This window comes from Carcharodon carcharias, chromosome 28 (genome assembly GCF_017639515.1).
Source record: "Carcharodon carcharias isolate sCarCar2 chromosome 28, sCarCar2.pri, whole genome shotgun sequence".
Classification (NCBI taxonomy): domain Eukaryota; kingdom Metazoa; phylum Chordata; class Chondrichthyes; order Lamniformes; family Lamnidae; genus Carcharodon; species Carcharodon carcharias.
In genome coordinates, this window is record NC_054494.1 from 13940427 (window position 1) to 13957518 (window position 17092).

The following is a 17092-nucleotide window of genomic DNA, read 5'->3' on the forward strand; positions in this document are numbered from 1 at the left end:
GGATGCATTGGTGATTGTCTTTGGAATGGTTCCTACAGGTTGGAAGGTAGCAAATGTCGCCCCACTAATTAAGAAGGGAGGGGGAGAGAAGATGGGGAACTACAGGCCTGTTAACCTTACATCAGTAGTAGGGAAAATGCTAGAAGCTATTATAAAGAATGTGATAAACGGATAATTGGATAATAATGATCTGATTGGGCATAGTCAACATGGATTTATGAATGTAGAATCATGTTTGACAAGCCTGTTGGTGTTTTTTGAGGATGTTAAGACTTGATAAAGGGGAGTTGTTGGAGGTAGTATATTTGGATTTTCAGAAGGCTTTTAATAAAGCCCCCCCACAGGAGGTTGGTTAGCAAAACTAAAGCACATGGGATAGGAGGTAATATACTGGCATGGGTTAGGGTTGGTTAACAGGCAGAAAACAGAGTAGGAACAGATGGCTCATTTTGGCATTGGCAGGCTGTGACAAGTGAGGTACATAAAGGGTCAGCACTTGGGTCCCATCTGTCCACAATATATATCAATGATTTGGATGTGGGGACCAAATGTAATATTTCCAAGTTCGCGGATGACACAAAGCTATGTGGGAATTTGGGTTGTGAGGAAGATGCAAAGAGGCTTCAAGGGGATTTGGACAGACTTAGTGGGCAAGAACATGGCAGATGGAATATAATGTGGAAAAATGTGAGGTTATCAACTTTGGTAGGAGGAACAGATGTGCAGAGTATTTCCTAAATGGTAAGAGATTAGAAAGAGTTGATGTACAAAAGGACCTGGGTGTCTTTGTTAGCTTTCAGTGACTCATGGACATGTAGGTGCAGCAAGCAATTACGAAGGCTAATGGTAATGAAGCCTTTATTGCATGAGGATTTGAATTCAGGAGTAGCCAAGTCTTGTTTCAATTGCATAGAACTTTGGTTAGACTGCACCTGGAGTACCATAACAAAAACAGAATTACCTGGAAAAACTCAGCAGGTCTGGCAGCATCGGCGGAGAAGAAAAGAGTTGACGTTTCGATGCTGCCAGACCTGCTGAGTTTTTCCAGGTAATTCTGTTTTTGTTTTGGATTTCCAGCATCCGCAGTTTTTTTGTTTTTATCCCTGGAGTACCATGTTTAGTTTCTATCCCCTTACCTTAGGAAGGATATTATTGCCATAGAGTGCAACAAGGGTGCATCAGACTCGTTCTGGGATGGCAGGACTTTGAAGAAAGATTGGGGAAACTGGCCCTGTATTCTCTAGAGTTTCGAAGAATGAGAGGTGATCTTATTGAAACCTACAAAATACTTAAAGGGATAGACAAGGTAGATGCAGGTAAGATGTTTCCCCTGGTTGGGGAGTATAGAACGAGGGCACACCATTTCAAATTTGGGGGAAGCTACTCAGGACTGAGATGAGGAGAGTTTTTTTACTTGGAGGGTTGTGAATCTTTGGAATTTGCTACTCCAGAGGGCTGTGGAAGCTCAGTCATTGAGTATGTTGAAAGCAGAGATTGACAGATTTCTAACTATCCATGACCATAATGGGGCTGGTGTGGGGGATAGGCATCGAAGTGGATGATCAGCCATGATTGTATTGCAGGTGGAACAAGCTCAATAGGCTGAATGGCCTACTCCTACTATGTTCCTAAGGGAGAATCTCACTGTCCCCCCCTTTGATGTTCAATGGCATTACCATCGCTGAATCCACCACTATCAACATCTTGGGGGTTACTATTGACCAGAAACTGGACTGGACCAGTCACATAAATACTGTGACTATAAGAGCAGGTCAGAGACTGGGAACTCTGTGGCAAGTAGCTCACCACCTGACTCCCCAAAGACCCTCCACCATTGACAAGGCAGAAGTGTCTAAAGTACTTTCCTCCTGCTTGGATGAGTGCAGCTCCAACAGCACTCAAGCTTGGCACGATCCAAGACAAAGCAGCCTGTTTGATTGGCATCCCATCCACTTTCTTAAACATTCACTCACTTCTTTAATGGCGTACAGTGGCAGCCATGTATACCATCCAAAAGATCCACTGCAGCAAATCATCAAGACTCCTTCAACAGCATCTTCCAAACCCACAACCTCTACTACTTAGAAGGACAAAACAGCAGATGAATGGAACACCACCACCTGCAAGTTCCCCTCCAAACCACACTCCATCCAGAATTGGAACTATATTCCTTCACTGTCTCGCTGGGTCAGAATCCTGGAACTCCCTCCCTAACAGCACTGTTGTGGGTGTACCTACACCAAAGGGACTGAAGCGGCTCAAGAAGGCAGCTCACCAACACAACCTCAAGGGCAATTGGGGATGGGCAATAAACGCTGGCCTTGCCAGCAACGTTAATGTCACAAGGTCAAATAAAAACCGGACACCAGTGACTTTGGAAGATCTGTATAGGTCGGCAAGCAGGATACTGCTGGCACCCAAGAAAAGCATGCTCCACTGCTGCAAGCCCAGGCTTGGTTTGTTGTTAGTGCTGGTGCTTTTGATGCCCATTGCCACCAGTAGTGGTAGGTACTTTGGTTTGTCATCAGGGTCATCTGACCATGTATGTTTTATAATAGTGCACATTACTATTGGACTATTATTATACTATCTGGACTGGCTGTGAATATTTTTCCTCAGTCTTGTTGCTTGGAAGTACTCCAAATTAAGCAGAAGTATGTACCCCATTAGCTATTGTTACTGATGAGGATTTGACTCGAAGAAATCTGTGTAACATGTTAATTTTGTCCAGTCTTTCTATGCTCCCTGTGGCCACTGATTTGCATTGCCATCCATTCTCATTAATGTGCTTCAAGCTGAATCCTGAAAGCAAACTAATGAAATGAAAATCTCCTAATTCCCAAACGCATTGATCTGCCCATTGGGGAAGGAGCTGCTTTTTTCAGCTTATTTGCTTCTTAATGATTATTACTGAATTCTGAAATACAAGTTTAATAAGAGGATAAAGAAGTGGTTTCCGCTCTCTCTCAATTATCTAGAAAGCTTCAAATGTGGCATGTAATTGACACTTGCGCTATTGTTTACAGTGCAGTGCTGGCAATGGCAAATGGTGTACAACAGTCACCCCATCTGAATTTGTGTGCACCTCCCATGCTGCAGGAGAAAGTGTCCATTTGGTGCTGAGCCTGCCATCTGTCCACAGTTTCAAATGCTGTGCAGTGCAGCAATCTACTTTGACGACTCTTTTATCCTTGCTGGGTTGACTGGCTGTTAAAGCTTCTTGAGTGCAGCTCTAATCCTTGTTAATGCTGCTTCACTTCAATAGCTTTTTGTAGCAAGTAACTTACTGTCACTAATAATCAAAATAGTGCCTCATGAGAATTGACAGAGCTTTATCTTATATCATTATTTAATTTTTCTTTTTTTCCCCTCATGTCTGCTTTTCGAGCTGGTACTCAGTCCTGACCTATTTCCACTACTTCATGAATGCTGTTTCTGAACCAGGCCACGCGTTGATACCTGAGGGTGCCTCATTCCCTGTGTATTTAATATATTTCTGGTGAATTTCTTTCCATGCTGAAATGAGATCTGGGAGTGGGACACATTAGAAGACTCCCAAGTCAAGTGTAGTATGGATAAGGTGCAGCATAAAACTCCCTTTGCATTGTGCCAATTTTACCAGTGTCTTTTAATACTGTTGTCTGAACAGTGCAACCCACCATCTACTGCATCACTGTTTCTTCTTTCTGTAGCAGCTCTTCTTGTGATCTGTGATTGCCATATTATGAATGTTATTTTTTTGTTGTGGACTCTTGACCACTCACCAGGACTGTTCCACGTTCCTCACTCAGGGAAGTAGTAGACAGTGCAAAAGAGGAGACTTTTATCCCATTGGCCTGAGTTCGATTTGAAACCCAAGTCCCAGAGGTGAAAGGTCAGTGCTAAACTGCAACATCACTAAATCCCACAGTTCTCATCTTCCTCTCCTTCCCTTTAGGTAAATACCTGTTGTGACGGTCTGGCTAAAGTGGATAGCTGGGAACGTTGTGTGAAAGAAAGAAACTAGCATGCTGGGGGCTGCTATAAGATGTAAAAAAGACAAAGGATTCTACTGGTGCTAACTTTCATCTTTGTTGTTTTCAGTGACTGGAATGAGCCCCTTGTCTCCGTATCTGAACCTTGACCCTCGATATTTGATCCAGGTGAGTAGAAAATATTCAGAGCTCTGCATAGGTAGTTGGAATAAGGCTGGGTATAATCTTTTATAGCTGAGATGGAAGACCTTCTGATATTTTTAATGCAGTGGGGGAAAAATGTTCGATCAAGTTAATCAGATCAATCAACTGGCTATACAATGTAACAAGGATGTGAGGGTCCTTGAGAGGGTGCAGAGGAGATTTACCAGAATGGTTCCAGGGATGGGGAAATCTTAGCTACAAGATTTAAGAAAGGATCTACTGCCTCCGATGCCTGTTCAAAAGAGATTCACTAAGCTGATTCCTGGGATGAAGGGGTTGACTTATGAAGAAGGTGTAAACAGTTTAGGCCTTTATTCATTGGATTTTAGAAGAATGAGGGGTGATCTTATTGAAACGTACAAGATTCTGAGGAGTCTTGACAGGGTAGATGTTGAGAAGATGTTTCCACTAGTGGGGAACCTTGAACTCGGGAACATAGTTACAGAATAAGGGGACATTCATTTGAAACTGAGATGCGAAGCAATTTCTTCTCTGAGGATAGTGAATGTCTAGAATTCTACCCCAGAGAGTTATGGAGGCTAAATCCCAAAGTATTTAAAGAGGAAGTAGATAGATTTTTGAAATATCGGGAGTTAAAATATCAGGGCTATGAGAAACAGGCATTAAAGAGGAGTTGAGGCCTAATGCTGAATAACCATGATCTTATTGAATGGTGGGGCAGGCTTGAGGAGCTGAATGGCCTACTCCTCCTATTTCTTATGTTCTTTATGTTCTTAAGCTTAGGTTGGAGAAGCTGGAGTAGTTGTTCTTGGAATAAGGGAGATTGAGGGGAGATTTAATAGAGGTGTACAAGAGTTATGACAGGTTTAGGTAAGGTAGACAAAGAAAAACTGTTCCCACAAGCTGATGTTACAAGAACTAGGGGACACAGATTTAAGATGCAGACGTGCAGTCCATGACCAAATGCAGCAAGACCTGGACAATATCCAGGCTTGGGCTGAGAAGTGGCAAATAACATTCATGCCTCACAAGTGCCAGGCAATGACCATCCCCAACAAGAGAGAATCTAACCATCACCCCTTGATGGCATTACCATCATGAATCCCCACTACTCCTGGGGGTTACCATTGACCAGAAACTGAATGGGACTAGCTACATAAATACTGTGGCTACAAGAGCAGGTCAGAGGCTGGGAATCCTGCGACGAGTAACTCACCTCCTGACTCCCCAAAGCCTGTCTTCACCTACAAGGTACAGGTCAAGGATGATGGAATACTCTCCACTTGCCTGGATGAGTACAGCTCCAACAACACTCAAGAAGCTTGACACCATCCAGGACAAAGCAACCTACTTGTTTGGTATCCTATGCACAGACATTCACTCCCTCCACCATCAACACACAGTGGCAGCAGTGTGTACCATCTACAAGATGCACTGCAGGAACTCACCAAGCCTCCTTAGACAGCACCTTCCAAACCATGACCAATACCACCTAGAAAGACAAGCAGCAGTCACATGGGAACACCACCACCTTGATGTTCCCCTCCAAGTAACTCACCATCCTGACTTGAGAGTATGTCACCGTTCCTTCACTGTCGCTGGGTCAAAATCCTGGAACTCCTTCCCTAACAGCACTGTGGATATAGCTACACCACATGGACTGCAGCGGTTCAAGAAGGCAGTTCACCACCACCTTCTCAAGGGCAATTATGGATGGGCAATAAATGCTGGCCTAACCAGCAATGCCCACATCCCATGAATGAATTAAAAAAAAACATTTTGGGCAAGAGGCACAGGGTGGGGGCGTGAGGAAGAACTTTTTTACACAGCAAGCGGTAATGACCTGGAACACTCTGTCTATGAGGGTGGTGGAAGCAGATGATTTCAAAAGTGAACTGGATGGACACTTGAAGGAAATAAATTTGCAGGGCTCTGGGAGTAGAACAGGGGAGTGGGATTGATTGGATTGCTCTGCAAGGAGCCAGCCTGGTCTCGATAGGCCAAATAACCCCTTTCTGTGCCATAAATATCTGACTCTATGACCTACGGTATGCACTTTATGTGGCATTTGGCACTGACTTTCACTGTCTTTTTCAGACTTGGATGTTATCCGTGTATTTTTTTTGTGACACAATTTGTGCTGATACTTTTTCAAAGCCTGTCCTCTTAGAGTTGATATAAAGTGGCAGTCTGTTTCTTAAATAATAGGATTGTAGATATGGGTGGCTCACTAGTTACAAACTAGGGCCACTTGCAGCTCCAAAACTGGCAAACTGGCTTTCAAAGCCCAGGCAACTTGATCCTACTTGTGTTCATATTTCCTTATTCCCTGGTTTGTTTTGTTGAATCTGTGGAGGTTTGGGAAGGGGTATTCTGAATGCTGTTGCCTCATTTGGTGTTTCGGTTAGGATTTACCAATGTTGGTAACTTGAAGTATATGTACATTAGTGGGGGGAAAGGGTTTAAACTTCATATATGGTTCCTTAAGCTTCTTAAAATGCATCTATGTGGCTTATGAAAGCATGAGAATGGACAGTCCTGACTAGCACTTATAGGAGCAGAGTTGTAATTTGCCAGTGTGTATGGTTATGATGTGAAGAGATTTGTGGGGCAGCTTTAATCTGGATTCTATCAGGCCACAAACTGTCCAGAATTCCACTGTAAGAGAGCTCCATGTTGCTTTTCAGCAGGATAACTGATGAGATATGGCATCCTAGTGTAGGCAGTTGTTGGGGAGTGTTACTGTATGTCTGACTTATTAGTGCTTGCAAAGGCATCAAAGAAATAACTTTGTGCATTTGATCTGTGCTATATCTGAGCTGACTGTGTGAAAGGATTGGAAGGCAGAAGTTGGTATACGTTGAATCTGTTTGAGGTGTAAAACATGACACAACACTGCCAAATTTAGCTGCGGGACAGCCTGCACCTGAAATATACTAAATTCAAGATCCATTTTTTTAAACATCCCTGGCAGCCACCTAAAGCTGGCATTAGGCACCTTGCATACCTTAATGAGGGTCGTAGCTCCTGTTTACCACCCTCTGCCATATTGGAATACCCAAGTTGAAACTCATGCTGGGCCTGTTCTGCCCAGGTTTCCATCACATGCTTGTGGCTGCCACCTTTTTTCCCAAGTTTAATGTGCAGCAGAATAGCAAGAATGCTCCACTCTGCTCCATGTTACTTTCGAGGCCCATTGCCAGCCTGAGATCAGTGACCTCCTGTTATCTTTCTTAGACCCCAGCCCTGAGTCCTGTCTAAGGACTGTTGTCAGCAGGGCAAGCCAGTTGAAATCAATCCTGCTGAAATGGTCGAGCTGTCTCTGGAAATGTGACAGATATTGGCAGCAATTAGCAGCCAACCCTCGACTTTTGGTTAGTGTGTGAAAGCAGGCCATAGCCAATTTCTGCACCTGAATCTTTCCTTTTGCTGTTAAATTGTGCTTTCTGACCTGCAAATACTTGATGTTGGTAAACGAAACAAAATGTGTCCCATTTCCTACATGCAAGTCATCTTCAATTGCCACAACATTGAGCATTACTGGTGACATTTCGTGGAAGCTCCCAAATTCTGTTCAACGCTACCTATTTCAAGCGTTTTATGTTTACAGATTTTCAACTGCTGCAGGGTGTCAGGAAAAGAGGGGGCTGCAAAATTTAGATTTTTAATCAAGCTCCTATTCAAGAAATGAGGGAGACAGAGGCAGGAAACTATAGGTCAGTTAGCCTAACATCTGTCATTGGGAAAATGTTAGTAAACGTTATTAAGGAAGTAATAGCAGAATACTTAAATCACAATACAATCGAGCAGAGTCAACATGGTTTTGTGAAAGGGAAATCATGTTTAACAAATTTATAGGAGTTCTTTGAGGATGTAACAAGCAGGGTGGATAAAGGGGAACCAGTGTATTTGGATTTCAAAAAGACATTTGATAAGGTGCCACATAAGGTTACTGGACAAAATAAGAGCTGATGGTGTTGGTGTAATATATTAGCACGGATAGAGGATTGGCTAACTAACAGGAAACAGTTGGGATACACGGGTCATTTTCAGGTTGGCAAACTGTAACTAGTGGGATACCACAGAGATCAGTGATGGGCCCTCAACTATTTACCATCTATATTAATGACTTTGAAGGGCAGACAGTACTGTAGCCAAATTTTCTGACAATGCAAGATAGGTAGGAAAGTAAGTTTTTGAGGAGAACATGGAATCTGCAAATAGATACAAGTTAAGTGAGTGGGCAGAAATTTGGCAGATGGAGTACAATGTGGGGAAAATGTGAAATTGGTACTTCCTACTGTGGTAGGAAGAATAAAAAAACAAAATATTATTAAAATGGTCTGCCGAATGCTGCAGTACAGAGGGATCTGAGTGTCCTTGTACATGTATCACAAAAATTTAGCATGCAGGTACAGCAAGTAATTAGAAAGAGAATGTTGGCCTGTATACTCCATCCTCCTTGTAGTAAAGGTAGGGGAGTCTTGCTACAACTATACAGGGCATGAGGCCACACCTGGAATAGTGTGTACAGTTTTGGTCTCCTTATTTAAGGTGGGATGTACTTGCATAGAACATTTACTAGGCTGATTCCTGGGATGAAGGGATTTGTCTTATGAGGAAAGATTGAACAGGTTGGGCCTATAGTCATTGTTTAGAAGGAGAGGTGATCTTATTGAAATATATAAGATTCTGATGGAGGCTTGACCGGGTGGATGTTGAGGAAATGTTTCCCCTTATGGGGGAATCTAGAACTAGGGGGGCACAATTTCAAAACATGGGTCTCCCATTTAAGATGAAGATGAGGAGGAATTTCTTTGAGGGTCATTAGTCTTGGAATTATTTACCCCAGTGAGCAGTGGAGGCTGATGATAAATGGTGAGCTGCCCAAATCCCAAAGGGAAACTTGAAACAGTTTTTGCAATTTGTACAGTATGAGGAGAGGTTCTGAAATCAGGAAATGATGTGCCAGACTACTTGTGATGATTTTATAGTAAAGTAAACATTTATTAAAAGAATAAAGCAAAAACAAACCCACAATTACACTTAAACACAAGAATGGCTTTACACAGCATATAGTACTTTAAAACAGTTCCACAAGGTCTTGCCTTAATTACCCTCAGTTAACCTTCCCCTTTTCTGTTCAGCAATCCTTATAGATTAATCCTTATCCTTTATAGATTTTAAAATCTATAGAATTCCAGTAATTTTTACCACACAGTTCTTTTTTCCTTGGGGTGCCTTCTGAGGCTGACAGCAACTTGTTTTCCCAGTCTGCCTTGTTCACACTGTTTTCTGGGGAGGTGTGACCAGCTATCCTGCTGTCTTCTGGGAGATCTAAACAACTACCCCTTCACATAGGCTTCAGTATTTCCTTAAATGCATTCATTCTCTTTGATTTCTCTATTGTTTCAACCAGTCTCTTTTTAAAAATGCTTTCTTCCCAGATTTCATTAGACCCTACTTTAAACTCTTAGGCTTTTTAAAAAAGTATACTTGCCCTATATTTACCTTATTTACTTACAACCTGCATGTATTCCCCTTATAACCATTTTTACAACCTGCATGTATCCCCTTTTGAACTTAAACAGCTCAATTCAAAACTACAGACATAAAAACAAAAAACTGCAGATGCTGGCAATCCAAAACAAAAACAGAATTACCTAGAAAAACTCAGCAGGTCTGGCAGCATCGGCGGAGAAGAAAAGAGTTGACGTTTCGAGTCCTCATGACCCTTCAACAGAACTAGGTGAATCCAAAGAGAGGGGTGAAATATAAGCTGGTTTAAGGTTGGGGGGGGGGGGGGGGGGAGAAGTGGGGGTGGTGTGGTTGTAGGGACAAGCAAGCAGTGATAAGAGCAGATAATCAAAAGATGTCACAGACAAAAGAATACAGGTGTTGAAGTTGGTGATATTATCTAAACAAGTGTGCTAATTAAGAATGGATGGTAGGGCACTCAAGGTATAGCTCTAGTGGAGGTGGGGGGGGCTTAAAAAATTTAAAAATAATGTAAATAGGTGGGAAAAGAAAAATCTATATAAATTATTGGAAAAAACAAAAGGAAGGGGGAAGAAACAGAAAGGGGGTGGGGATGGAGGAGGGAGTTCAAGACCTAAAGTTGTTGAATTCAATATTCAGTCCGGAAGGCTATAAAGTGCCTAGTCGGAAGATGAGGTGCTGTTCCTCCGGTTTGCGTTGGGCTTCAGTGGAACAATGCAGCAAGCCAAGGACAGACATGTGGGCAAAAGAGCAGGGTGGAGTGTTAAAATGGCAAGCGACAAGGAGGATTGAGTCATTCTTGCGGGCAGACCGCAGGTGTTCTGCAAAGCGGTCGCCCAGTTTATGTTTGGTCTCTCCAATGTAGAGGAGACCGCATTGGGAGCAACGAATGCAGTAGACTAAGTTGGGGGAAATGCAAGTGAAATGCTGCTTCACTTGAAAGGAGTGTTTGGGCCCTTGGACAGCGAGGAGAGAGGAAGTGAAGGGGCAGGTGTTACATCTTTTGCGTGGGCATGGGGAGGTGCCATAGGTGGGGGTTGAGGAGTAGTGGGTGATAGAGGAGTGGAGCAGGGTGTCCCGGAGGGAATGATCCCTACGGAATGCCGCCAGGGAGGGTGAAGGGAAGATGTGTTTGGTGGTGGCTTCATGCTGGAGTTGGCGGAAATGGCGGAGGATGATCCTTTGAATGCAGAGGTTGGTAGGGTAATAAGTGAGGACAAGGGGCCCCTATCATGTTTCTGGGAGGGAGGAGAAGGCGTGAGGGCCGATGCGCGGGAGATGGGCCGGACACGGTTGATGGCCCTGTCAACGACCGTGGGTGGAAAACCTCGGATAAGGAAGAAGGAGGACATGTCAGAGGAACTGTTTTTGAAGGAAGCATCATCAGAACAGATGCGACGGAGGCGAAGGAACTGAGAGAATGGAATGGAGTCCTTACAGGAAGCTGGGTGTGAGGAGCTGTAGTCGAGATAGCTGTGGGAGTCGGTAGGCTTGTAATGGATATTGGTGGACAGTCTATCACCAGAGATTGAGACAGAGAGGTCAAGGAAGGGAAGGGAAGTGTCAGAGATGGACCACGTGAAAATGATGGAGGGGTGGAGATTGGAAGCAAAATTAATAAATTTTTCCAAGTCCCGACGAGAGCATGAAGCAGCACCAAAGTAATCATCAATGTACCGGAGACAGAGTTGTGGAAGGGGGCCAGAGTAGGACTGGAGCAAGGAATGTTCCACATACCCCATAAAGAGACAGGCATAGCTGAGGCCCATGTGGGTACCCATAGCCGCACCTTTTATTTGGAAGAAGTGAGAGGAGTTGAAGGAGAAATTGTTCAGTGTGAGAACAAGTTCAGCCAGACGGAGGAGAGTAGTGGTGGATGGGGATTGTTCAGGCCTCTGTTCGAGGAAGAAGCTAAGGGCCCTCAGAGCATCCTGGTGGGGGATGGAGGTGTAGAGGGATTGGACGTCCATGGTGAAGAGGAAGCGGTTGGGGCCAGGGAACTGGAAACTGTTGATGTGATGTAAGGTGTCAGAAGAATCACGGATGTAGGTGGGAAGGGACTGGACAAGGGGAGAAAAAAGGGAGTCAATATAACGAGAAATGAGTTCTGTGGGGCAGGAGCAAGCAGACACGATCGGTGTACTGGGACAGTTCTGTTTGTGGATTTTGGGTAGGAGGTAGAAGCGGGCCGTCCGAGGTTGGGCAACTTTCAGGTTGGAAGCTGTGGGAGGTAGATCTCCAGAGGAGATGAGGTCAGTGACAGTCCTGGAAACAATGGCTTGATGTTCAGTGGTGGGGTTATGGTCCAGGGAGAGGTAGGAGGAAGTGTCTGCGAGTTGACGCTCAGCCTCCGCGAGGTAGAGGTCAGTGCACCAGACAACAACAGCACCACCCTTGTCAGCGGGTTTGATGACAATGTCAGGGTTGGACCTGAGAGAACGGAGTGCAGTAAATTCAGAGAGAGAGGGATTAGAATGGGTGAGAGGAGCAGAGAAATTGAGACGACTAATGTCGCACTGACAGTTCTCAATGAAAAGATCAAGAGAAGGTAAGAATCCAGGTGGAGGGAGAATATTGGAAGTGGGTAAAAGGATCCGTTGAACGAGGAGAGGACTCCTGCCGAAAGAACTGAGCCCAGGGACGAAGGTGGCGGAAGAAGAGTTCAGCATCATGCCGGGCCCGAAATTCATTGCGATGAGGGTGTAAGGGTATGAAACTAAATCCTTTGCTAAGCACTGAACGTTCAGCGTCGGAGAGGGGAAGGTCAGGGGGTATAGTGAATACACAGCTGGGGCTGGGATTGGAAGATGGGGTGGGGACGGAGAGACAGGCAGGGGTAGAGGGTCTTAGATGGGTGTTGATGTCAATGAGTTGTTGGAGCTTGTGTTCCTTAGCACTTTAGAGAAAGAGAAAAAGTTTTTTGTTGAGGCGTCAGATGAGACGAAGAATAAAATGAAACTGGGGGCATGCGCAGCTTTGAAAAAGGGTACGGCGGTGCTGCTGGAGGGAGAGGTCGAGTGTGTTCATATGGCAGCGCATGGCACTGAGTGTGGATTTCAGAATGTGACGGGAACAGCAGTCCGAGAAACGTTTTATGTCCCGGAGATACCTGTAATCCTGGGATTACAAGGGAGTTGAGGGCTATTTGGGACAGACAGGCAGGAAGTGGAGTTGAAACCCCAGTCATCTCAGCTATGATCTTATTGAATAGTGGAGCTGGTATGACGGGTCAAATGGCTCTGCTCCTCCTCATTTCTAATGTTCTTGTTTACAATAAAACCAATCCACCAAACACATCTTCCCTTCACCCCCCCAGGCGGCATTCCGTAGGGATCGTTCCCTCCGGGACACCCTGGTCCACTCCTCCATCACCCCCTACTCCTCAACTCCCACCTATGGCAGCTCCCCATGCCCACGCAAAAGATGTAACACCTGCCCCTTCACTTCCTCTCTCCTCACCGTCCAAGGGCCCAAACACTCCTTTCAAGTGAAGCAGCATTTCACTTGCATTTCCCCCAACTTAGTCTATTGCATTCGTTGCTCCCAGTGCGGTCTCCTCTACATTGGAGAGACCAAACGTAAACTGGGCGACCACTTTGCAGAACACCTGCGGTCTGTCCGCAAGAATGACCCAAACCTCCCTGTCACTTGCCATTTTAACACTCCACCCTGCTCTCTTGCCCACATGTCTGTCCTTGGCTTGCTGCATTGTTCCACTGAAGCCCAACGCAAACTGGAGGAACAGCACCTCATCTTCTGACTGGGCACTTTACAGCCTTCCGGACTGAATATTGAATTCAACAACTTTAGGTCTTGAACTCCCTCCACCATCCCCACCCTCTTTCTGTCTTTTCCCCCTTCCTTTTGTTTTTTCCAATAATTTATATAGATTTTTCTTTTCCCACCTATTTCCATTTTTAAATTTTTTATGCCCCCCCCACCCCCACTAGAGCTATACCTTGAGTGCCCTACCATCCATTCTTAATTAGCACACTTGTTTAGATAATATCACCAACTTCAACACCTGTGTTCTTTTGTCTGTGTCATCTTTTGATTATCTGCTCCTGTCACTGCTTGCTTGTCCCAGCAGCCACACCCCCCCCCAACTTCTCTCTCTCCCCTCCCCAACCTTAAACCAGCTTATATTTCACCCCTCTCCTTGGAATCACCTAGTTCTGTTGAAGGGTCATGAGGACTCGAAACGTCAACTCTTCTTCTCTGCCGATGCTGCCAGACCTGTTGAGTTTTTCCAGGTAATTCTGTTTTTGTTTTCAATTCAAAACCACTCTTGTTATTGTTTTATGTAAAACTCTGAATGAAGTTCCTCTTGGTTCGTTAACATAGCAAAACCACTTTTTACTGTTGGCTTTAAACTCTTGCAGTCACTCAGGCTCTTACTCCAGTTACCATATTTATACCCCCAACAGCCTGTATTCCAGTACAGAAGAAATATGACAGGGTTGTTAACAGAAGAAAAATGTTACAATTTCTTGACACTGGGGCATTGAATATATTCAAGGCTGAGTTAGATTTTTGATCTACAAGGGAGTTGAGGGCTATTTGGGACAGACAAGCAGGAAGTGGAGTTGAGACCCCAATCAGCTCAGCTATGATCTTATTGAATAGTGGAGTTGGTATGACGGGTCAAATGGCTCTCCTCCTCCTCATTTCTAATGTTCTTGTTTACAATAAAACCAAATAAGCCAATATTCTAGGTATGGCCATATCTCCTCCAACATTCCAATTATTTTAGCCCTTATTTGGGGTTGTCTCCAAATATGAATCCTCCCAGCAAGATGTAATTTCAGTTGGATTTCCTAGTTCATTACCATTCTACCCTTTTGCCCTGATACTTGCATCTGCTACATTGGCAGTCTGTACAGACAGTGGTGGCTTCTGTAGGGCTGGAGTGCCTTGGAGATCCCAACCATATTGGAAGGAATCAGATGTCCTGCAGAATCTTTGGAACGTTCTCCCTTTGCGTGCTGCAGCTGCTCACGTTTGACGCTTTGGGGTTTGGGGTGGGTAGGGGGCTAGTTGATGTTCAGCAGCACCTGATGTACTGGTTGGAGTCGGGCTGCCAACTCTGGTTGAAGACGTTCCTGAGGTTTGATCACTTGATGTCAGATCACATGACCTCCCCACACTTGAATTTACGGTATGATGGCTGCGACCTCTGTATTTCAGAATCTTTATTTGCAGTTTGGCCGCAGCAGCTGTTGTGAGAAGTTCCAAAACCAGGAAGCCACCTGAGTGAGGAGAAACAGAGAAAAGGCAAAACCAATCTCTCTGCAGTCTGTCCCCCATTCCGCAGCCTCCCAAAGTAGTATTCCACCCCCCGCCCCACCTATATATATATACACACACACACACACACACACACACACACACACACACACACACAGGCAGTTCCTGGCTTTTGTGTAATGGAGGTCTCTTTACCCAGCATCTATAGCAACAGAGAAGCCCCTCTGTATGGTAAAACTGTGTAAGCATTCACTTCCAAAGATAGACAGATTTCTCTGGCACGATATATGTTGAGTAGAAATATTCCTATTACCCAAAAGCCATTTTATTTCTTACCCACTGCTTCCTAACGCTTGCGTGCACGTCCAATATTTTAATCTGTAAATGGACACGATTCATTGAAGGTTGTCTATTTGTTGTAATTTACAACTGTCTGAGGTTTCAAGAGGGCAATATGTACCTATTATGATGCAAGGTATTTGTGACTGTCAGTAAGAGTCTGTGTTTGCAGGCGTCCATTTTTACAGGGTTCACTGTACAATGAGTGCCTGACATATCGTGCCATCTAGTGTCTGAAAATCAGAACTGCAACTACTGGCTATCTGTCAGTTTTTGGATTAAAAGAGATGAAAAGTGATCACTCAGCTGGGTGCAGTTCATCCCTATGATACGTTAACTTTCCCATCATGGCATCTAAGTATATTTTAATTAAACTTAATATTTTGCCTCCCTTAGCTTAGCTCTTAGATTGTGCTCTACACTTTTAAACTGTATTATTTTTCTTAGATCTGTTTTAAATTTCTTACTAATTTTCACTTCTTACTTTAAAAGCAATAATCTTTATTTTATCAAGACACTTGTTTTTTTTTTACCTCATGAGGTCCCTTATTCACGTCATTAACAACTTTCTTTTCAGATCTTGCAGCTTCTGTTTCTTTAACCTTTTATCTGATCTCATCACTTGGGATCGGCTCAGACTCTTGCTGCACCCTTTCTAATATTTTGTGAAGTGACCAAAAATATGGTCTCACTAGTACATCATAAAGCCTTACTGTACTTGACTTTGTAAATTGACTCCTCTAACTGCACTCCATTAGCTTTTTTAAGTTGCTTTGATATATGCTATTGCAGCTCACTTTCAAGCCTCCTCATGCTTGTGTCCTAAGCTTATAGCCTATTTTATTTTGATCAATGTGTAGTACTTTATCTTTACCATATTCCGTTCCCTTTGCTGTGTGCTCGCCCAGGTTGATAACCAAGATTAACCATTTCGTAAATGTGTCTTCACATCTGTTGTTAGTAGATTTATTCAATATGATTCCTGTATTGCTTTTCTATTAGATTTATTCAATGTGATTCTGGTATCTTAAGTGCATAAAGATGCTCTGACATATTGAAAGAGGTGATAGGAGAAATCAGTGGCATTTTCAACAGTTATGGTTACTCTGGAAGGTTTTGAGTGGGGTCTTAAATCCTGGGTTTCACAGAAATTTTAGAGATCGAATTACACTGTAAAGGCTGCAGATTCTGACTTTTACTCTGCTTCTCTTTTAGGACACAGAAGAGTTTATATTACCAACTGGAGCCAATAAGACTCGAGGAAGATTTGAGCTAGCTTTTTTCACAATTGGTGGCTGCTGTATGACTGGTACGTTTGGGGTTGAGATTTTTGTGATTAGATCAGTCATTCCTGCTACAATCAACAAATTAAGGTCTCTAGGACCCAACAACGAGTTGAGTCCTGCCTGCAAGTTGTTGTTAAGCGAGGCTCTAAAGAAGGCCGAAGGAGCAATGATGCAGATCTAAAAGAGGGACAGCCTTTTAAAACTGGGACAAGAATTGGGTTGGGTTTGAGCAACAACTTTGTATCAAATTTGGCCTATGTCTAAACGAAAGTATTTCAGGGCACTGTGATGAGAGAGCCTTGGCCTCCAGCAAGGCTGTGCTACCCTCCCCTAGGATTGCATGGCAACTGCTGACTTTACCTTGTTATACTGTCTCATTTAATTTATTACCTTTCCCAAAAAAACCACGCCTTGTGATAACCTGTACAGATAACTATTTCACTGCATTCCTGCCACATAATAATAGGTTTGGCAGGAAAGGAAAGATTTTGTAAGTGGAAGGAAGTGTTTGCAGTTCCAGGTGAAAGTTGAGAAGAGATCTGCATTATTCTTTGGTTAGCAGCAGATGGACTTTCTTTCTAA

The 17092-nt window shown here is 43.8% G+C and overlaps 1 protein-coding gene across 2 annotated transcripts in view; it reads left to right on the forward strand.

Moving 5' to 3' along the window:
• timm23a (translocase of inner mitochondrial membrane 23 homolog a (yeast)) overlaps nt 1-17092 on the forward strand; it is a 38640-nt gene that overhangs the window by 4497 nt on the left and 17051 nt on the right. Inside the window, exons 1-3 of one of the 2 annotated variants that reach the window (XM_041176511.1) lie at nt 3856-3874; nt 4084-4142; nt 16440-16533. In XM_041176511.1, the coding sequence (XP_041032445.1) occupies nt 4092-4142; nt 16440-16533 (145 nt within the window). In that variant the 5' untranslated portion in view covers nt 3856-3874; nt 4084-4091. Of the gene's footprint in view, nt 1-3855; nt 3875-4083; nt 4143-16439; nt 16534-17092 lie in introns of those variants that run through there. The other variant, XM_041176510.1, reaches the window with a different exon arrangement.